Raw genomic sequence first — 23524 nt, forward strand, 5'->3', positions numbered from 1 at the left:
CACTTTCAGAACAATAGCTTGTACTCTGACTGTCAACATGGTTTCAGAAGAAAAAGATCATATGTAACTGACACAATTATAAGAAATAATGGAAGATTTTACAGCTAGGTTAGACTGCAATGGAGACACAATAGAGGTCATATATCTAGATTTTAAGAAGGCGTTTGATACAGTTCCTCACAAATGGTTATTGATAAAGCTAGAAGCTTATGGGATAGAGGGTAAACTCGTCTGGATAAAGAACTTTTCAACAGGTAGAATACGAAGAGTAAGACTTGGGAACTCCTTCTCACAAGTAGCTGATGTTTTCAGTGGTATTCCACAAGGTAGTATACTGTGTCCTATTCTTTTCACAATATTTATCAATGATCTGCCAGAAATGTGAAAAGTACATGTAAAACCTTTGCAGATGATACAAAACTTTACAATACCTCAGGTAACAGCGGGAAATTACAAATGGACTTATATACTTAACAGGAATGGACAGAAATTTGGAATCTTTACTTTAACGTTCAAAATTGTAAAGTCCCACATACTGGAAGAAAAAAACCCACATGAATATGCAATAAATATTAACAGTAGCGCAAATGCGATTACTGTTTGCCGTGGAAAAAAAAGATCTGGGAGTAATTTTTGACAAATCATTTTATCCACAAATGCAGAAGGCAATTGCCAAAGCAAACCAAATAATAGGTATAATAAAAAAATTTTTTTTTTAAAAAGGTCCTTTGATTATGATGATAAAGATGCTTTTTCAAAATTGTACAAATCCCTAGTTCGGCCACATATACAGTATGGAAATGTAATATGGTACTATCCGTACCTATTGTGACAATCTGTTGCTTTCGAAAAAGTTCACGAAAGGACAGTCACCGAAATAGTTAAGGAATGCATACTCAGAACGGTTACAATACTTGCAATTGCCGTGACAGCCGAAAGGAAGAAAATTAAGAGGAGATTTAATCCAGACATATAAAATATTCAATAACTTAGACAATATCAATGCAGTCAAAGTGTTCGTTAAGACTTCTTCTGATAAAACAAGGAATAGTGAGGCAAAACATTATTTCAAATATTGAAGTACCTAACATCCGTACATTCAGTTTTACTTATCGAGTTATCAAGCACTGGAACAGCCTGAACACTAACATTGAAACTGCACTATCTTTACGACAAGTTAAAAAATCTGCTCTACAGTGTTATCCCGGAATACAAGATTTTGATGAGCAGGATTTCATTTTCGTCGACGACAAAAGGAAATTAGTGCAGGCATGCAAAGCAAACCAATAAGAAAATTTGCAAAAGGACCGAGAGGTCCAAAAACTGAAATTAGCCCATACTACTGACTATTATACACGCACGCGAGCACACACACACACACACACACACACACACACACACTGAGTGTTTTTCAAGCTTGTTATTGTCATGGACACCCATTCTTTTGATCGAGAACACTTTCTCTTTTGTTGTAAGTGTGCAGGTCAATGGTCTGCTGGGAAAACAAGAGGGTGATGGGGTGTGGGGAGAGGACAGAGAGGGAGGGAGGATTGAATGAGGTACTGGAAAGCAGGAGGGCGGGGGGAGACGAGGAGCTACGGAAAACGGGGATTTCACAGAACAGTGGCAGCTTGCAGGGCTTCTTGCTGCTTCTGTGTCGAACAACAACGCCACCGTATATAATTATGATATTCGTACAGTGTCTGTGCCAGGTGATTAGTTTCTGTTCTGTGTTGCGCGGCGTGTGTCAGACACCATGTGCCTTGGAATCTGTGTAGGTGCTAGGTGCGCGTGAGAGAAAGAGAGAGAGAGACCTGGCACTCCACTCCCTGTCTTCCGCCCTGTCTGTATGAATACATGCCTCTCTCCATCGCTCTCACACACACGTATGCACCTGTGTACGTCTCTGTGTGGATCGCTCACCTCAGTGTGGCCCACACCAGCGCTGCCTGGGCAGGAAAAGTTGTTTTCCGACCTCATGGTAAAATTCCTTTTCTCTTCAGGTCGTGTTCATATCTGGTTGTTCCCCGTCCCGAAAATGAGAGCGTGTCAGCGGAGTATAAGGAGGGGGAGGTGTGTGTGTGGGGGGGCGGGGGGGGGGGAGGGGGGGGGGGCAGGGTAAACAGTCATGCACATATTTAAAGACCACTCTTAGAAACGAGTGAAGGTAAGAGCTGTAGCCCAGGGGTGGGTTGCATGAGCGAACTTAGCAGGAGTAAATTTGCTTATCCTTAAGAACGTTCCCATCTCCACCGTAAATTACATATTCTTGGGAGCATTCTTAACTCTAAGCAAACTTAGCGATGCAAAGATCGCCTCATGCAATCCGGCCTACGGCGCAAAAGGCGATATCAGCAATCTAGGCCGGCCTGCGTTTGCTTTGGGCCAAGACTGCTTTTAATCGTCTTTCAGCAAACTTAGAACTGCTAAGATCGCTAATGCAACCCAGCTCAATGGGGCGCGAAGAAGAAGAAAATGATCTGGTGTGGTTTTTGTTTTTGTTCTTGGTGGTTGTGATGTAGTTTCTGTTCTGTGTTGCGCGGCGTGTGTCAGGCACCATGTGCCTTGGAATCTGTGTAGGTGCGCGTGAGAGAAAGAGAGTGTGGGTGGTGGTGGTGCCGGCTGGTAGTGGTGGCGATGGTGGACCTGTTAATGTTGTTGCTGCTGCTGCTGCCGTATGTCGTGAACTCCCAACACTTCTGCCGAAAATTTTGTATAGCCATCTACTTGCATTTATTACACGCTGCTACAATTTGCAAAAGCAGAATCATTAATGATTCGTACCTTTAAAACAAATACATCCGTTTATTTCTCTCCACTTCCGCTGACGTTGTTGTTATACTGTTAAATGCTACTGCAGCTGCCACTACACAAAAGCCATATTTGTAGATGCTAAGTCTGCACTTGGTCACATTTCCGACTACACTGTCTGCAATGCTGATATTAACTTTCAAATTTTTGTCAAAAACCGAGTGCGGCAAGCACCTTAATTCTGTCTTGAATTCTCTTCCTCTGGATCTCCGACACTTACAAACGCTGTCCTGTTTCAAAACAAAATTGAAAACCCACCTGTTCAAAGGGGCCTTGGGTGTGATGCAACATAGCTGTTTGTCTGCAGTCTTCCTTTTGTCTGCAGTCTTCCTCTTCCTACCCATCCCACTGTACCCTCTACTGAAATCATCATATAACGTGTGTGTGTGTGTGTGTGCCTGTGGGCGGATGGTTACTCTGTGTGTGCACGAGCGTGTATGTGCGCGCTGTTTGTGTGTGTGGGGGTGGGGGGGCGGCGGCGGCGGGGGGGTGGGGGTGGGTGGGTATGTAGTATGTGCGCGTGGGGGGCATGGGCGGGGGGGGGGTGTATGTGTGATGCTTGTTAATGTCTGCAATTTGTAATACTGTGTATGTAGATACACATATATACCTACATGCTGTTGTTTTTTTTTCATGTGTAAAGTTATGTTATTATGCACTGTTGTATATGTTCTGTTTCGTGTGAGGCGTTGGAGCCCATTACATGGGGAGTTTGCGCCATATATAAATACTATTATTATTATTGCTGTTGTTGATGGTGTTACTGTTGCTACTGGTCGTACTACTCGAACAAACAAATCAAAGCACTGTGCAGATTTAAGTATAGGTAAAGTTCATGAATCCATCAGAATCAACCAACTGTTTTATTGCAAAGCCAAGTTCACGCCTTGTTTTACTGCAATGCCCAAGTTCACTCCTTTTCCTGTTCTTTTCCCCGAGAGCGCCTAACATCCAACAGAGGGATGGGGGGGGGGGGGGGGGGGGGGTGGAGCGGTCTTTTTTTCCATCCTTCTCTCAGACACACAGAAAGGCTTACCAAATCCTACACACGGTGGCAAGAAGACGTGGCAGTGTTCATCACACAACACACATGATGCTCCTCTGCTTGGTTGCTACACGTTGGTCTGGATCCCACAGCGTGGCTAGGACTTGGCCGAGAATACTCACTGTGGTAGTATAGTGTCTTTGCCTTGGAAACGTTCCTGAGTGGAGTGTGATCTGAACAGCGATAAAGTGAAAAAAGTGGACAGACGATATCTATAAACGCTCGATTTGTTTTCTTATTCTTCTTTTGTTTGTTGTAGTTTGGTGTTTTTGTTTGTGTGTTGTTGTTCTTGTTGCTTTGTTTCTTTTTCAGAGGATATTTGAGTGTGTGTCACAGTGTGTATGTTAGTGGCACGTGGATCTTTAAGAAGAAGGGGAGATAGGAAGAAGAGAGTGGTCATTGTTTTTCTCCTTCAGCTCGTCCGACGTTCTGTTCTTGCTGTCTGGAATCTGAGGTAGGCTTTTTTGTGGGGGCGATTGGAGGTGAGGAGTGTTGTTGTGAGATGTCTTTTCTGCCTCCATTTCTTCTTCTTCTTCTTTTGTGTGTGTGTGTGTGTGTGTGTGTGTGTGTGTGTGTGTGTGTGTGTGTGTTCTCTCTCTCTCTCTTTCTCAGTCTCCGTGTGTGACTGTAGGGGGTGTACAGTACTAAAACCTTGCTACCTGCATTGTGTGACCCTATGCTGTGGTCCTTACTGCAGTTCCGGTCGGCGTCCTTCTTCCAGTTTATGTTTATTTCATGATGAAGAGGGCAGTGTTAAAGGGGAAAAGTTGGGTGGCCATGTTAACAGTTCGTTCCCATTCGACCGGTGTCACGTTCTACTTGGTTTGCTCCTTATGTTTATGTTTTTGGGGGGACAATTTGTACCAGCTTCGAGGGGTTGGTGACACGTTACTGCTGTGTGGAGACATTGAAGCAAACCCTGGCCCCAACCATGACCAGGGCGCCTCAGGATCCTCCAGCATGCGGTAGACCCGGCTCTCCTCCTCCCACCCGTCTTGCTCCTCCAAGGAACCGTCCCTTGCTGACGTCATGGTCATGTCATGTATCCAGGATGTAAAAGAAATGAACACTTCTATGAACAGTAATCTGGACGACGTGAGAGACGAAATGAATCAGCTAAGTCAGGAGCATGCAGCCATGCAAGAACTTGTGTGCGAGTCACATGGGGCCTTTGCAAGAACTTGTGTGTGAGTCACATGGAGCCCTGCAAGAACTTGTGTGTGTCACACGGAGCCCTACAAGAACTTGATTGTGAGTCACACGGAGCCCTGCAAGAACTTGTGTATGAGTCACATGGAGCCATGTAAGAACTTGTGAGTCACATGGTGCCTTGCAAGCTTTCCAAGAACTTGTGTATGAGTCACATGGAGCCATGCAACTTTGCAAGAACTTGTGTGTGAGTCACATGCAGCCTTGCAAGCTTTGCAAGGACTTGTGTGTGAGTCACATGGAGCCTTGCAAGAACTTGTGTGAGTCACATGGAGCCTTTGCAAGAACTTGTGTGTGAATCACATGGAGCCTTTGCAAGAACTTGTGTGAAAGTCACATGGAGCCTTTGCAAGAACTTGTGTGTAAGTCACATGGAGCTTTGCAAGAACTTGTGTGTGGATCACATGGAGCCCTGCAAAAACTTGTAAGTTACATGGAGCTTTGCAAGAACTTGTGTGTGGATCACATGGAGCCCTGCAAAAACTTGTGTGTGAGTCACATGGAACTTTGCAAGAACTTGTGTGTGGACTCAAGGGTGTCCTTGAGGTGAGGGATTTGCGTCAGAAAAATAACATTCTTGAGCAAAAGAACAGTGATCTAACAACTAAGATAAACATTCTAGAAAACGGATGTGATGCTTTAGAAAGCAGGTCCAGAAGAAACAACTTGATTTTTAGGGTATAGAGAAAAATGAAGGAGAAACAAGTGAACAACGTGAAGGCTTGATCCAGGATTTGATCACTGACACACTCATGCTGTCTGACAGCATTGAGTTTGAATGGGTGCACCCACTGAATCCAAAGGCAGACTCCTCAATAATTGCATGCTGCTCATTTTATAAGCAGAAAGTACAGATTCTGAAAGCTAAACAGAAGTTGAGGCATACCAATGTGTTTGTTGGTGAAGATTTTTTCCAAGGGGTTTGGGAGATAAGACGAAAAATAAATGTACACTTAAAGAAGGCTCGGAGTTAGGGAAAGTGTGTCCGCATGGTCTATGACCATCTGTTCATTGAGGGAAAATAAGTAGGTATACATGTCCCTTCATATGCAAATTACACATAAAATATGAAAATATATGTGCATTTATTATTGATAAGCAGTTGTTTGGATGTTTGAAAGATGTTCTTTATATATCTTGTACCAAATGCCCATCGCACACAGAGTGTCGAAGCAGCAAGTTTCACGCGACAAGCAGCAAAAACGTGCGGCGCCCCGTGTGCGAGGTATTCAGGCAGCAGGAGTCGCGCCGCCACGCATCAAGATCGCCGTTGCCTCGCGTCAAAATCCTCGATAGAACTCGTCCTATTTCCCCGCGACAAAAGCGGCAGACGTGCGTGGAGCAACCAATCACGAGATCCGCTCGTTTCACGTGACACAACATGGCTGACATCGTTCGGACTCGATTCATTCGTTTGATGTTGCTCAATTAATCATGAAAACAAAGTGTTTTTGAAGTAAACGTTCAGACTGTTTGGATGAAAAGATTGTCATTACATCTGAGTGCATGTCTGTTTAAGAGTGATTTCTGTGAGTGCCCTAAAAATGTTGACTTTCTACTTTGAACAGCAACTCACATGGTAACGTTTGCAATTCCTGCCTGAGAATGAAAGTATCTGACTGAAATTGTAAGGATAACTGGATTTCCAAATATCTTATAGAGCTGTACACACTTCTTTATTTCCACACACACATCATGTGCAAGTAAACACACACACACACACACACACACACACACACCACCACCACCACCACCACCACCACCACCACACAAAAATACAACTGAACATTCACACAAACCCTACTGAACACACACACACACACACCACACCACACCACACCACACCACACACAAACACTACTAAACACACACATATACACACCACATCACACACTCACACAAACAGTACTCAACACACACACACACACACACACACACACACACACACACACACACACACACACTGTACCACACCACACACAAAAACATGACTGAACTCTCAAACAGTACTGAACACACACACACACACATACACACACACACACACACACACACACACACACACACACACACACACACCACTGAACACTCACACAAACACTACTGAACACACACACACACACACACACACACACACACACACACACTACTGAGCACTTAAACAAATACTACTGAACACACACACACACACACACACACACACACACACACACACACACACAGTCATTTCTTCATTTACTCCTTCATCCACATGCTCACTGTGTAGACACTGAGAGCACATAAATAACAATAGACAATAATACATGGATATGTAAAATCAAATATTTGAGTTCTGCAATTTTGACAGTTCACTGATCCTGAAGTAATGTGCTGGGATCACCAACAAATCAACTGAAACAAATATTGATTGCAACCATAACTTCTTTTTTTTTCTCTCTTTCTTTTACTGGAGTGTTATTTTACCAATATTGATTACAAATGTTGGTTTCAACTTAAAATGAATGTTTGTAAACAGTCAGAATACAAACATCATGCTGACAGCAGCAAAGTGTGACTATTTCCCAATGAAATCACAAATATAAACATGAAATTATGATCAAATATTGGTGAACTACTGATTTTAGACAGCATGTTAACTTTCTTATCAATTTTAGACAGCATGTTAACTTTCTTATCAATCATAATTATGATTTATTTTGATATTATTCTAAAATAGCTTTTTATATCTATATTAGTTAATGTGCATGGCTGACCAGATATCACAATGTTACAATATATCCCCTACAGCAATCAGTTGTTTGTAAGCAGGCATACAGCGTATGTTAAGATGAGTAAAACAAAGTGTGAGATATATACATGTGGTAAACTGACTGCAGGTTAGTGTGATTTTCAATTTATATTCCCCCAAGTGAAACAAATACTGAATGCAGCATTATTTATTATGTGGAGCTATTTTCTCAATACTATTTACAAATGTTGGCAGCAACCTAAATACAATGTTTGTAAGCGGACAGAATACAAATATTATGGGCTTTATGCTGACTGTAGCTAAGTGTGACTATTTTCTCATACAAATAACAAATATTAACAGTATGATTAGTGTTTGGTAAGCAACTGATTTCAGATAGCATTTTAACTTCACTTCCTGTCATAGTTCTAATTTGATTGTCTTTTGACATTGCTTATCATCCATCATAGGTCTGAGTGCAATCAAAAACTTACCTGCCTGATTTCATCTTCAGCCCCCAACCGTCACCTGAAATAAACATTTCCTAGCAGTTTGTTCTTACAGTGTTTGCCAAATGACTTGTCATTATGTGTATCAGTGGGTGTTTTTTTTTATAACACTGTTTGATAACTTACACACCGTTGATTAGTATCAGTGTGTTTTGATGTTTTCAGTTTAGTTGTAACTTGTGTTACTTCATATTGGAGAACTGTTAGTTCAACACAAATATATGCTTACATAATTGATTTCTCCTTCATGGTCTGAATGCAGTTCTAATTTCTTTTCTTCCTTTTCAAATCATAGTTCGGAACTGAAAAATGTTGGAATCTGATTGCATCTGCAGTTATATCAGGCACAGTTTATTGGTATGAAGCTGTGCCACTGATGTGGAGAAGAAAAGAACTGTCACAATTGCATGTACAGGATTCTCACACATCAACACTAATGTAAATGAAAGATGCAACAACCTGAAATTGTAAGGATGACTGGATTCCAAATATCTTTTAGAGCAATACACACTTCTACTTTATTTTCACCCACACATTATGTGCAAGCACACACACACACACACACACACACCACACCACACAAAAATACTACTGAACACACACACACACACACAAACCACACTACCCACTCACACAAACATTACTGCACACACACACACACACACACACACACACACACAGAGTCATTCCTTCATGTTCTCCTTCATCCGCATGCTCACTGTATACAAATATCATGGGATTAATGCAGACTGCAGCTAAGTGTGACTATTTTCTCATCCAAATCACAAATCTTAACAGTATGATTGGTGTTTGGAAAGCAACTGATTTCAGATAGCATTTTAACTTCCGTACCTATCATACTTATCTGTCTTATTCCAGCTTCAGCTGAAATAAACATTTCCCAGCAGTTTGTTCTGACAGAGTTTGCCAAATGACTTGTAATTATGTATATCAGTGTTTTAATAACACGGTTTGCTAACTTACACACCATTGTATAATATCAGTGTGTTTTGATGTTTTCAATTGTAACTTGTGTTACTTCCTATTGGAGAACTATTGGTTCAACACAAATACATGCTTACATAATTGATTTATTCTTCATGGTCTGATTGCAATTGTAATTTCTTATTTTTCTTTTCAAACCATTTTGTTTGGAACTGTAAAATGTTGGATTCTGATTGTATCTGCAGTTATAACAGGCACAGTTTTTTTTTATGAAGCTGTGCAACTGATATGGAGAAGAAAAGAACTGTCACAATTGCATGTACAGGATTCTCACACATAAACACTAATGTAAATGAAAGATGCAACAACCAGGTTTGGTTCCAATGTAAAATTCTTCTTAAATAAATTATTACATTTTCTTATATATAGTATATATACACTTTTTGTATCTGATTGTAAACATCAACACATAGAGGACACGCACACACACACACACACACACACACACACACACACACACATATATATATATATATATATATATATATATATATATATATATATATATATATATACTCACACATATTCTCTCTCACACTCTCCAGTCAAAAGATCAGTCCACCAACTCTCTCTGTGTCTCTCTGTCTCTGTCTGTCTGTCTGTCTGTCTCTCTCTCTATATATATACTGGTATATGTGTGTGTGTGTGTGTGTGTGTGTGTGTGTGCGTGCGTGTTTAAAACTAGATTTGTTTATTTGTGATTCTGCACACTATGGCTGTGTCTGGTCACCAAGACAGAAAAATACTGTAGCCAAGTGTCTTTTGCATACCATGTAATGTTTTTGTTATTTCTAGTGTGATAGGAAAAGAATCTTAAAATAAATAAACGAGTTTAAAAAAGAAAGATGAAATAAATGAGCAATCAGTCAAGAGTATAAATTGTTATAGTTCATCTTGTCATGTCAAATATTTGGAATGAATGATTAAGTACAAGTAAATTAAGAAGTAAACGCATGAATCATTAAACAAATTATTAAGGACAGACAGACAGTTGGACAGATAGACCTGTATAATGAATACTACAATATTAGATAAACAAATACAATGCAGAATATATTCACTGAAGGAAAGGGTCAGTGAAAACTGGATGGCAAACAAGCAAAATAGTGATAAAATTAAAACAGGTCAACAATTTAGTAGTAAACGAATAAAATGAAATAATGAATAAATGCAGTTTCATGTTTATAAATAAAATGTTGATGACTTATACATGAAGTGAATAAAATGAAATCAGCGAATACATATAAATGAATATGTAAGTATGAATTATGATAAATTTATCCAGTTTATCTAATTGCATGAACAAATAGACAAGCAAAATGGCATGCAAAACAACACAGATTTTATTTCATTACATTGTTTGAGACAGTTAACAGATGAGAGATCATTTGATTGATGTAACAATTAATACAGTGACTGGTGAGTAACTGAATGATTGATCAAATGATTGATTTTGCAATGAATATCAAACAGATATACTGGATAGGGTGTGTGATGAATAAATTCAAGGAAACGTGGTGATGGTTTGAAAAAACGTCCAAAGAAAATAAAGAAACAAACAGTATAAAACAACAAAAGCATGTTATATCTAAATGTTGCCCAATTTCAAATGTAAAAAAACAAAACAGAACAAAAAACCATAATCAAAAACAACAACAAAAAAACGAAGTTTTTTGTTTTCTTCCTCGGAAAAAGTGGGGGTTATTTTCATGGCAACAGTCAACCATAATTTCCTCTTCAGTATCAACACTAAATTATCGTCAGGGCGACACTGACAGCACGTGACTTTCCAAATATGGAGCGTGATGCGTGATGCCTGGGGAGATTTGTCGCGCATGTGCGAGCGACTCACCTCGCTACAAGTTTCAGGCGTCGGCGCGACAATGTAGCGAGGCATCAAAAAATGATGCGCGGCTGTCGCTGACGCCCCGTGGGCAACGGGCCTTAGTACCACCAGAAGGTTCTCATTTATTATTGATAAGCAGTTGTTTGGATGTTTGAAATATGTTCTTTACATATCTACCTATGTACCACCAGAAGGTTCTCCTAATTTATGTTGTTTAATTGTGAAAATAACTGTGAAAACAGTTGAATACTTGCTGCCAGTTATGATGGTATCTGCATATTATGTTATCACCTCTCACTGATATGTGGCAATGGCCTTAATGAATGAATTATCTGTGTCTACTCTACGTCTGCTTCTCTCTCTCTTCCTTCTACACACAAAAAATGCAAGCAGGCTTTGTATATGTTAAGAAAAACACATCCCCCTCCGTTCCCTTCTGTCAGAGCCATCCTACGCCCTGACAGCTGGGATGAACCTGTCAACAAGAAACAGTCTGACAGCAGGGATGGACCAGCAATCCTGTCAACAGGAAACAGTCTGACAGCAGGGATGGACCAGCAATCCTGTCAACAGGAAACAGTCTGATAGCAGGGATGGACCAGCAATCCTGTCAACAGGAAACAGTCTCACAGCAGGGATGGACCAGCAATCCTGTCAACAGGAAACAGTCTCACAGCAGGGATGGACCAGCAATCCTGTCAACAGGAAACAGTCTCACAGCAGGGATGGACCAGCAATCCTGTCAACAGGAAACAGTCTCACAGCAGGGATGGACTGGTGACTGGCAATCCTTTCAACAGGAAACAGTGCATGGAACAAAGGATTGGCGTGTGGAGCTGCTGGAGAAGGTGGGAAAAACAGAAGGTGAAGAAAAGAACACAAGAGGATAAAGAAGAAAGAATGATAATAAAGGAAGAAAAAGGAAGAGGAAAAAGGAGGGGAACAGAGAATGATGAAGATGCAGGAAGAGGAAAAACACTGAAAAGGAGGAGGAGGATGTAGAAAGGAAAGACAGAGGAGGGAGTAAAAGAAGGAAAAGGTATAAGGAGGAAGAGGGGGTAGAAAGCAGGGGGAGGAGAAGTTGACAGGGTATAGAGGTAGAGAAAAGAGGGGAAAGAGTAAAGAAAGGGAAGAGAGAAAGAGGGGTGGGTAAAAATAAAGAGGATGGAAAAAGAGGAAAGAAAAAGAAAAAGAAGCAGTTTGGAGTGTAAAATGGGCAGAAAAATAAGTGGATTGGGGAAATAAAGGAGGAAGAGAAAGAATAAGAAAGTTGAGGAAAAAAGGAAGAGTTGGGAGAGAAAGGATGACAAAGAATAAGGAGGCTGGATAGAAAGAAGGATGACAAATGATAAGGAGGCTGGAGAGAAAGAAGGATGACAAAGAATAAGGAGGCTGGAGAGAAAGGATGACAAAGAATAAGAAGGCTGGAGAGAAAGAAGGATGACAAATTATAAGGAGGCTGGAGAGAAAGGATGGCAAATGATAAGGAGGCTGGAGAGAAAGGATGACAAATGATAAGGAGGCTGGAGAGAAAGAAGGATGACAAAGAATAAGGAGGCTGGAGAGAAAGAAGGGTGACAAATGATAAGGAGGCTGGAGAGAAAGGATGACAAATGATAAGGAGGCTGGAGAGAAAGGATGACAAATGATAAGGAGGCTGGAGAGAAAGGATGACAAAGAATAAGGAGGCTGGAGAGAAAGAAGGATGACAAAGAATAAGGAGGCTGGAGAGAAAGAAGGATGACAAAGAATAAGAAGGCTGGAGAGAAAGAAGGATGACAAATTATAAGGAGGCTGGAGAGAAAGGATGGCAAATGATAAGGAGGCTGGATGACAAAGAATAAGGAGGCTGGAGAGAAAGAAGGATGACAAAGAATATGGAGGCTGGAGAGAAAGAAGGATGACAAAGAATAAGGAGGCTGGAGAGAAAGGATGACAAATGATAAGGAGGCTGGAGAGAAAGGATGACAAAGAATAAGGAGGCTGGAGAGAAAGAAGGATGACAAATTAAAATGAGGCTGGAGAGAAAGAAGGATGACAAAGAATAAGGAGGCTGGAGAGAAAGGATGACAAATGATAAGGAGGCTGGAGAGAAAGGATGACAAATGATAAGGAGGCTGGAGAGAAAGGATGACAAAGAATAAGGAGGCTGGAGAGAAAGAAGGATGACAAAGAATGAGGCTGGAGAGAAAGAAGGATGACAAAGAATAAGGAGGCTGGAGAGAAAGGATGACAAATGATAAGGAGGCTGGAGAGAAAGGATGACAAAGAATAAGGAGGCTGGAGAGAAAGAAGGATGACAAATTAAAAGGAGGCTGGAGAGAAAGAAGGGTGACAAAGAATAAGGAGGCTGGAGAGAAAGGATGACAAATGATAAGGAGGCTGGAGAGAAAGAAGGATGACAAAGAATAAGGAGGCTGGAGAGAAAGAAGGATGACAAATTATAAGGAGGCTGGAGAGAAAGAAGGATGACAAATTATAAGGAGGCTGGAGAGAAAGAAGGATGATAAAGAATAAGGAGGTTGGAGAGAAATGAGGAGGACAAATGATAAGGAGGCTGGAGAGAAAGGATGACAAAGAATAAGGAGGCTGGAGAGAAAGGATGACAAATTATAAGGAGGCTGGAGAGAAAGAAGGGCAAATGATAAGGAGGCTGGAGAGAAAGGAGGGCAAATGATAAGGAGGCTGGAGACAAATGATAAGGAGGCTGGAGAGAAAGGATAGCAAAGAATAAGGAGGCTGGAGAGAAAAGAGGACAAATGATAAGAAGGCTGGAGAGAAAGCAGGAGGACAAATGATAAGGAGGCTGGAGAGAAAGGACAAATGATAAGGAGGCTGGAGGGAAAGGACAAATGATTAGGAGGCTGGAGAAAGGAGGACAAAGAATAAGGAGGCTGGAGAGAAAGGACAAAGAATAAGGAGGCTGGAGAGAAAGGATGACAAATTATAAGGAGGCTGGAGAGAAAGGACAAAGAATAAGGAGGCTGGAGAGAAAGGATGACAAATGATAAGGAGGCTGGAGAGAACGGACAAATGATAAGGAGGCTCGAGAAAGGAGGACAAAGAATAAGGAGGCTGGAGAGAAAGGATGACAAATCATAAGGAGGCTGGAGGGAAAGGTCAAATGATAAGGAGGTTGGAGAGAAAGAAGGACAAATGATGAGGTTGGAGAGAAAGGAGGACAAAGAATAAGGAGGCTGGAGAGAAAGAAGGACAAATGATAAGGAGGCTGGAGAGAAAGAAGGACAAATGATAATGAGGTTGGAGAGAAAGGAGGACAAATAATAAGGAGGCTGGAGAGAAAGAAGGACAAATGATAAGGAGGCTGGAGAGAAAGAAGGACAAATGATAAGGAGGCTGGAGAGAAAGGAGGACAAATAATAAGGAGGCTGGAGAGAAAGAAGGACAAATGATAAGGAGGCTGGAGAGAAAGAAGGACAAATGATAATGAGGTTGGAGAGAAAGGAGGACAAATAATAAGGAGGCTGGAGAGAAAGGAGGACAAATGATAAGGAGGCTGGAGAGAAAGAAGGACAAATGATAATGAGGTTGGAGAGAAAGGAGGACAAATAATAAGGAGGCTGGAGAGAAAGAAGGACAAATAATAAGGAGGCTGGAGAGAAAGAAGGACAAATGATAAGGAGGCTGGAGAGAAAGAAGGACAAATGATAATGAGGTTGGAGAGAAAGGAGGACAAATAATAAGGAGGCTGGAGAGAAAGAAGGACAAATGATAAGGAGGCTGGAGAGAAAGAAGGACAAATGATAATGAGGTTGGAGAGAAAGGAGGACAAAGAATAAGGAGGCTGGAGAGAAAGAAGGACAAATGATAATGAGGCTGGAGAGAAAGAAGGACAAATGATAATGAGGCTGGAGAGAAAGAAGGACAAATGATAAGGAGGCTGGAGAGAAAGAAGGACAAATGATAAGGAGGCTGGAGAGAAAGAAGGACAAATGATAATGAGGTTGGAGAGAAAGGAGGACAAAGAATAAGGAGGCTGGAGAGAAAGAAGGACAAATGATAAGGAGGCTGGAGAGAAAGAAGGACAAATGATAATGAGGCTGGAGAGAAAGAAGAACAAATGATAATGAGGCTGGAGAGAAAGGAGGACAAATGATAATGAGGCTGGAGAGAAAGAAGGACAAATGATAATGTTGGAGAGAAAGGAGGACAAAGAATAAGGAGGCTGGAGAGAAAGAAGGGCAAATGAAAAGGAGGTTGGAGAGAAAGGAGGACAAATTATAAGGAGGATAGAGAGAAAGAAGGACAAATGATAATTAGGCTGGAGAGAAAGAAGGACAAATGATAATGAGGCTGGAGAGAAAGGAGGACAAATGATAAGGAGGCTGGAGAGAAAGAAGGACAAATGATAATGAGGTTGGAGAGAAAGGAGGACAAATAATAAGGAGGCTGGAGAAAGGAGGACAAAGAATAAGGAGGCTGGAGAGAAAGGACAAAGAATACGGAGGCTGGAGAGAAAGGATGACAAATTATAAGGAGGCTGGAGAAAGGAGGACAAAGAATAAGGAGGCTGGAGAGAAAGGACAAAGAATAAGGAGGCTGGAGAGAAAGGATGACAAATTATAAGGAGGCTGGAGAGAAAGGACAAATGATAAGGAGGCTGGAGAAAGGAGGACAAAGAATAAGGAGGCTGGAGAGAAAGGATGACAAATGATAAGGAGGCTGGAGAGAACGGACAAATGATAAGGAGGCTGGAGAGAAAGGTCAAATGATAAGGAGGTTGGAGAGAAAGAAGGACAAATGATGAGGTTGGAGAGAAAGGAGGACAAAGAATAAGGAGGCTGGAGAGAACGAAGGACAAATGATAAGGAGGCTGGAGAGAAAGAAGGACAGATGATAAGGAGGCTGGAGAGAAAGAAGGACAAATGATAATGAGGTTGGAGAGAAAGGAGGACAAATAATAAGGAGGCTGGAGAGAAAGAAGGACAAATGATAAGGAGGCTGGAGAGAAAGAAGGACAAATGATAATGAGGTTGGAGAGAAAGGAGGACAAATTATAAGGAGGCTGGAGAGAAAGAAGGACAAATAATAAGGAGGCTGGAGAGAAAGAAGGACAAATGATAAGGAGGCTGGAGAGAAAGAAGGACAAATGATAATGAGGTTGGAGAGAAAGGAGGACAAATAATAAGGAGGCTGGAGAGAAAGAAGGACAAATGATAATGAGGTTGGAGAGAAAGGAGGACAAATAATAAGGAGGCTGGAGAGAAAGAAGGACAAATGATAAGGAGGCTGGAGAGAAAGAAGGACAAATAATAAGGAGGCTGGAGAGAAAGAAGGATGACAAATGATAAGGAGGCTGGAGAGAAAGAAGGATGACAAATGATAAGGAGGCTGGAGAGAAAGAAGGACAAATGATAATGTGGTTGGAGAGAAAGGAGGACAAAGAATAAGGAGGCTGGAGAGAAAGAAGGACAAATGATAAGGAGGCTGGAGAGAAAGAAGGACAAATGATAATGAGGTTGGAGAGAAAGGAGGACAAAGAATAAGGAGGCTGGAGAGAAAGAAGGACAAATGATAAGGAGGCTGGAGAGAAAGAAGGACAAATGATAATGAGGCTGGAGAGAAAGAAGGACAAATGATAATGAGGCTGGAGAGGAAGGAGGACAAATGATAATGAGGCTGGAGAGAAAGAAGGACAAATGATAATGTTGGAGAGAAAGGAGGACAAAGAATAAGGAGGCTGGAGAGAAAGAAGGGCAAATGAAAAGGAGGTTGGAGAGAAAGGAGGACAAATGATAAGGAGCAGTGAAGAAGTTCTTCAAACATTTTCTGTCAAAAATTTGGTTCATCAACACACACACAAACACACACTCACACACAGAAAGAATAATTACAGTATCCTCAATCAGCAGTACCATTTATTCCCCCTGCTAAAATGTAATTTGAGAACATACATGTTTATTATGGGCAACTTACTCAATGGATTTTCAGTGTTCAGTTTAACCATGACTTGTTTGTTTCTGCTTGTTTGTTTGTCTGTCTGTTTGTTCATTTAATTACAAACTTCATTGGTGTTTAGTAAGCAATAAAAATGTCATGTGCATTTTAAAAAATTTTTTTTTTAATCCATATAGAATGTGGTTATGATGGGCCTATCTACATTATTATGTACATATCAAACAATCTCAGGGGCTGGCTTGTGCACATATACATATGTTTATATGGAAAAAAAATTACAGACCAGAAGACAGAACAAGGCACTTTGTGTTTTTAGGTGAATCAGAATTAGTTTATTATAACCTCAAGGAAAGCAAAGAGTGAAAGACAGAAGCATGGTTGTAAAATTTGTAAATGTGCACAATGTCCATGACAGCTCACACACATAGCAGATTGGCGTTCAATATTTCTTGTTCTTCTGTGTTCCTCAACTTTGTTCACTTCGCACTGTACAAGTGAGTTTTAAGTGGAATGACCATTTTTAGCCCTGCTATGATGGTAGCCATACTCCGTTTTCAAGGATGTGTTTACTGGGATATTGTAGTTTCCAAACTCACCAAATGGACATGGGTTACAGGACTTCTAATGTGTGTATTTGATCTTCTGCATGCGTATGCGCATAAAGATTGTCCAGGCACTGGCAGCTCTGCACATACAGCACCATGACCAGGATTCCAACCCAAGATGCTCAGATTTTAAGTCCAATGCTTTAACTATTTGGCTGTTGCTCTTATGGGCATTCAGTTAAACCTTCCAATCTGTTTTCTATTTCAGTTTTAAATTGTACATGTAGGCATGTATGAAAGGCACAAAGATGGAACAAGTGCTTCCTTCTTCACAACCATCTCACTCCCCTCCCCCTCTTCCCCTTCCCCTCACATTTTCTTCATCACCCACTCCCCCCCTCTCTGTCCCCCCCCCCCTTCCCCTTCCCCTCACATTTTCTTCATCACCCACTCCCACCCTCTCTATGCCCCCCCTCTCTTCCCCCTCCTCCCACATCCTTTCATCACCCACTCCCACCCTCTCCCCCCCCCACTTCCACCTCCCCCCCACATCCTCTTTACCTCCCACTCACCCCACCTCTCTTCCCCCTCCCTCCACCACCCTACCACTCCCCCCCCCCTCTTCACCACCCTACCACTCCCCCCCCACTTCACCACCCTACCACTCCCTTCTCCCTCCCCCCCCCACTTCACCACCCTACCACTCCCCCCCCCCCACTTCACCACCCTACCACTCCCCCCCCCACTTCACCACCCTACCACTCCCTTCTCCCTCCCCCCCCACTTCACCACCCTACCACTCCCTTCTCCCTCCCCCCCCCCACTTCACCACCCTACCACTCCCCCCCCCCACTTCACCACCCTACCACTCCCCTCCCTCTTCACCACCCTACCACTCCCCTCACCTCTCCCCCCCCCCTCTTCACCACCCTACCACTCCCCTCCCTCTTCACCACCCTACCACTCCCCTCACCTCTCCCCCCCCCTCTTCACCACCCTACCACTCCACTCTCCCCCCCCCCCCTTCTTCACCACCCTACCACTCCCCTGCCCCGCCCCCCATCACCACTCTACCACTCCCCTCTCTTCCCCCTCCCCCATCACCATCCTACCACTCCCCTCCCCTCTCTCCCCCCTCCCTCTTCACCACCCTACCACTCCCCTCTCCCCCCCCTCTTCACCACCCTACCACTCCCCTCCCCCCCCCCCGCCCTTTACCACCCTACCACTCCCCTCTCCCCCCCACCCCTCTTTCTTCACCACCCTACCACTCCCCTCCCCGTGGTCATACGGTGCTCTGTACAGACCCATGGCACCACCACACCTTCCTCCCCCTGTGCACCACCCTGCCTTCCCCGTCCACACACCACCACCACATCTGTGGTACAACTGGCCGCCACCTGCTTTCTTCCCCCCATTTGGTTATAACTTTTGAAACTTTTCAACATATATATTCATGTGTGTGTGTGTGTGTGTGTGTGTGTGTGTGTGTGTGTGTGTGTGTGTGTGTGTGTGTTCTTTCAAGAACTTCGACACAGTGTGAGTGTGTGTGTGTGTGTGTGTGTGTGTGTGTGTGTGTGTGTGTGTGTGTGTTGAAACAAGTGAAGTAAAGAACTGAACCCTGATGCTGGCAGTCGGAACAACCCTGTTAAAGAACAACCTGAACCTTAAAGAATAACCTGAACTCTGGTGAACCTCCTCAGAGTGCTGCTATTGCACAAACTGTGTAAAATATTCTTTGAACTTGACTCATCGTGACCTTTTACCTTTGTGTTACTATTTCCCCCTTATTATTATTATTCTTTTATCATATTCTTATTTTATTGTTTTCTTTTCATGGATTATTTCGTATAGTTACCTCCCTACGGTGCTACTGAACAATAACAAGCTGCAAAGTGTGCGGAACGATTGTGAACTCTTAAATCACAGTGACACTCCTTTCCTACTTTTACATTATTATTGTGGGTGTGGGTTTTCCTGTTTGAGTTGAGTGTGTACATCGTGTTGTATTTTGACATTTTATTTGGTTGTTCCAGTAGCTGTATTGGAGCTGTCAGCTACTTTTTGAGTTAAAAAAAATCTTGTTTTATTTTATTTTATTTTTTTATTTTTTTATTTTTTAATCTTTTTTTATAATAATACTGATCATAACCATCCACTGAAAAAGATGTCAGACTTACATGGAAATACCGTGCGGTTTGGCCAAGCCAACGGGACAAGAATTGCTCACTTAAATGTCTACCATTTGTATAACAAAATACCCGATATATGTTTACTTTTGAATGGACCCCCTATCATCCACGTGCTTGGACTCAGTGAAACGCGTCTTGACTCCCGAATAACAAACGAAATGCTGTCGATCCCCAACTATGACATAATCCGTCGGGATGCAGTCAGCCATGGTGAAACTGGACTTGCAATCTATATACACAATAGTATATCCCAATATGTCAAAAGGAGAACTGATTTAGAGAACACAATGGTTGAGTGCATCTGGATCGAAATGAAATATTGTATGTCACCCCCCATTCTTCTTGGATACCTATACAGAAACCCTGCATCGCCATATACCTGGCTTGATGACTTTGTGCATATGATGGATCAAGTTAACGCTTGTAACCGCAACACCTTACTGCTTGGTGACTTTAACTATGACCTATTAAAACCCCAACCAGCCTGGCAGTCAACCATCACACTTTTTGGCTTACACCAATTGATAAAAAATCCTACTAGAGTTACGTCCACTTCCTCTACCCTGTTGGATCACATATACACTAATAACGAACACTCGATAACCGATATGAACGTTAGACAAGAGCATCAGTGACCATTCTGTTATCGTTTGCACTTTGCTATATAAACCCCCCAAATCACCAAGCAAAGGTCATACAACTATGTACTATAGATCTTTCAAGAACTTCGACAAAATTGTTTTTTTCCACGATCTCAGCTTAGCACCGTTCGATAATGTTTTGAAGTCCTCTGACCCAACCGAAGCTCTAGATACTTTTTATGACACACTGCTCTCTATAATAGATAAGCATGCGCCATTTCGGAGGAAAAGAGTTAAATGTCCCCATCTTCCCGGCTGGCTCACACCCGAAATCTCAGAAGCAATGGATAAACGCGATAGCCTTAAACGCGAAACAAAGAAAAAAGAGAAAGAAAATTTAGAACATTTACCAGAGTCTATTAAAAGACAAAAACAACGCGAAAAAGAAAAAAAGAAAGACTACAAAAAACAAAGAAACAAAGTAACAGATCTCATTCGTGCTTCAAAACAAGCACACTTCAACAAATTGTTAACAACCAACAGAGATACTTCCTCCCTGTGGCAAGCAGTTAATGAAATTACTAACAAGTCTCGTGTTAAAATTCAAAAACACTACACATGGTCGCCTGATGAATTCAACAATCATTTCCTAAACATAGCTGAGTCAACAAAATCTAACGAAACACTGTCCGCGGAAAATTATAATGTGCCATCCTCTCTTTTAATGTTCTGTAACAGCAGAATAGAACGAGAAGATTCCTTCAAGATACCTCCTCTTGCAGTCCATGAAGTTGGTGTTCTCATTTCCAGTCTAAGAAACAAAAAATCAATAGGACCTGATGGTATTAATGCTTCTCTATTAAAACTCGCTCTCCCTTACATCGTTGTCCCCCTTACATTCATATACAAATTGTGCATCGAACAGGGTATGATTCCCCCTGCTCTTAAGTCAGCGAAAGTTATTCCATTACCGAAGTCAAAAGACACGTCTGATCTGAACAACTTTAGACCTATTTCGCTTCTGTCAGTATTGTCGAAACCACTCGAAAGACATGTTCATAAACATCTTATGCAATATCTGGAAAAACATAAACTTTTCCATCCTTTGCAGTCAGGTTTCCGACATCGTCACTCATGTCAAACAGCGTGAGTCCATCTGTGTGATTCATGGTTGTCTGGCATCAACCGCAGTGAAATCATAGGCGCTGTTTTTCTTGACTTACAGAAAGCTTTTGATCTCGTTGACCACGAAATATTACTCACAAAACTGTCATTGTATCTCAGAGACCCCACTACGCTGTCCTTTTTCGAATCATTCCTTACCGACAGAACACAACATGTGTTCACCAATGGTAGATTCTCTTCTACGGAAGCAATAAAAAGTGGAGTTCCTCAAGGATCAGTTTTAGGGCCACTTCTATTCTGCATATTTATCAATGATCTTCCTTTGTCTTTATCAGACTCCAGAATCTCGTGTGCCCTTTTTGCAGATGACACTTCCCTTCATTCCAGTGCTGCCAACGTTGCCTCAGTTCAGAATTCTCTTCAAACGGGCTTAAATGATGTTTCTAAATGGTGCAAATCCAACTGTATGACACTTCATCCCAAAAAAACAAAGAGTATGATTATCACGTCAAGACAAAAGCACCAAGAAAATCCCCTTGTTCTCACCCTGAATGTCGATGATACCTCCATAGATCAAGTTCGCGAGCACTGCATCTTGGGAGTCATAATTGATGAAGAACTGAAATGGCAAGCTCACATTGATTCTGTCTGTAAAAGGTTGGCACGCAGTCTGTTCTTACTCAATCAGCTCAGACCTTACATAAACAGTGAAGCTCGCAAAATGTTCTTCCACGCTCACTGTCTTTCTCACGTCAACTATGCATCTGTTGTCTGGAGCTGTGCTGCAGATGTTCATCTTAAGAAACTAAATTCTCTCCACAAGAGAGCAGCCAGATTAATTCTACCAGATCACTCACTGTCAACGTTAGAAAAGCAAGCCAGATTAAATATCCTTCCACTTCAAAACCAGCTAGAATTCAACAAAGCATTACTCATGTACAAAACACACAATAACTTAGCACCGCAATATCTCCAACACCTGCTCACACGAGCCTCATGCCGATACGGCTCTAACAAATACATTTTGCCACGTACCCGAATTGATTTGTTCAAAACTAGTTTTGCATTTTCGGGTGCATCACTGTGGAACTCCCTTCCTTTGCACATACAAACGGGCAGTTCTCTTCTTATGTTCAAATCAAGTCTGCATAAACATCTTCACCCCTTCCAACAGTAAATAACTCTGATCTTTGAATTACTGTAGGCAGTAACAAAGGGGTCAGTTATGTCTTATTTATTGTATCAGTCATTGTTGCTATTGTTGTTGTTCTTTCCTTGCTTTCTCATTTCATCGTGTTTTGTTTTGCTCTTTTTTTTCTTTTTCCTTTTTTTTCTTCTCTCGTTCTATTTCTTATGCATGCATAATCTATTCATTTCGTTCTATCATAATCGTGACAAGTGTTCAAGTAATATTGGTGATGGTGGTAGTCACAGTAGTATGCTGCACTTGCCAACATAGATTTCAGAGACAGAAACAATACTGTACCTTTTAAACACCCGGATGTTTCTGGAACTTCTATATTGATGACATCTCTCTCTCTCTCTCTCTCTCTCTCTCTCTCTCTCTCTCTCTCTCTGTGAATCACTGTCCTATCCATCTGTCTTAGTGTGTGTGTGGGGGGGGGGGAGTGAGGGGGTGCTGTCAGTGTGTGTGTGTGCGTGTGTGTGTATGTATGTGTGTGCGCTCGCACGCGAGCGTCAGTGTGTGTATGCATGTGTGTGCACGGATGTGGGGGTGTGGGGGGGCGGGGGGGGGGGGGGGGGGGGGGGGGGCGGTTCTTCATTATGTATACAATTCTGCATGAAAACATTTTCCTTTCATTTATGTGTGTGCTATTTGTAAGATGTAGATTAGCAAGGACAGATTGGAAGAACAGGCAATGCCTAAAATCTTAATCCTTGAATAAAAACGTTTTGAGTTCTGAGTTCTGAGTTCTCTTCCCCCTCCCTCTTCACCACCCTAACACTCCCATACCCTCTCTCCCCCCCTCCTCTTCACCACACTACCA

General features: G+C 42.0%; 1 protein-coding gene across 1 annotated transcript in view; it reads left to right on the plus strand.

Moving 5' to 3' along the window:
* The first annotated feature begins 3885 nt into the window (after window positions 1-3885).
* The window catches only part of LOC143275198 (calpain-5-like), a 100959-nt gene continuing 81320 nt past the window's right edge, over window positions 3886-23524 (plus strand). Inside the window, exon 1 of the mRNA XM_076579168.1 lies at window positions 3886-4310. Coding sequence (XP_076435283.1) covers window positions 4198-4310 — 113 coding nt within the window. The 5' untranslated portion in view covers window positions 3886-4197. The remainder of the gene's footprint in view (window positions 4311-23524) is intronic.

Source organism: Babylonia areolata, chromosome 30 (assembly GCF_041734735.1).
Source record: "Babylonia areolata isolate BAREFJ2019XMU chromosome 30, ASM4173473v1, whole genome shotgun sequence".
NCBI classification, from domain to species: Eukaryota; Metazoa; Mollusca; class Gastropoda; order Neogastropoda; family Buccinidae; genus Babylonia; species Babylonia areolata.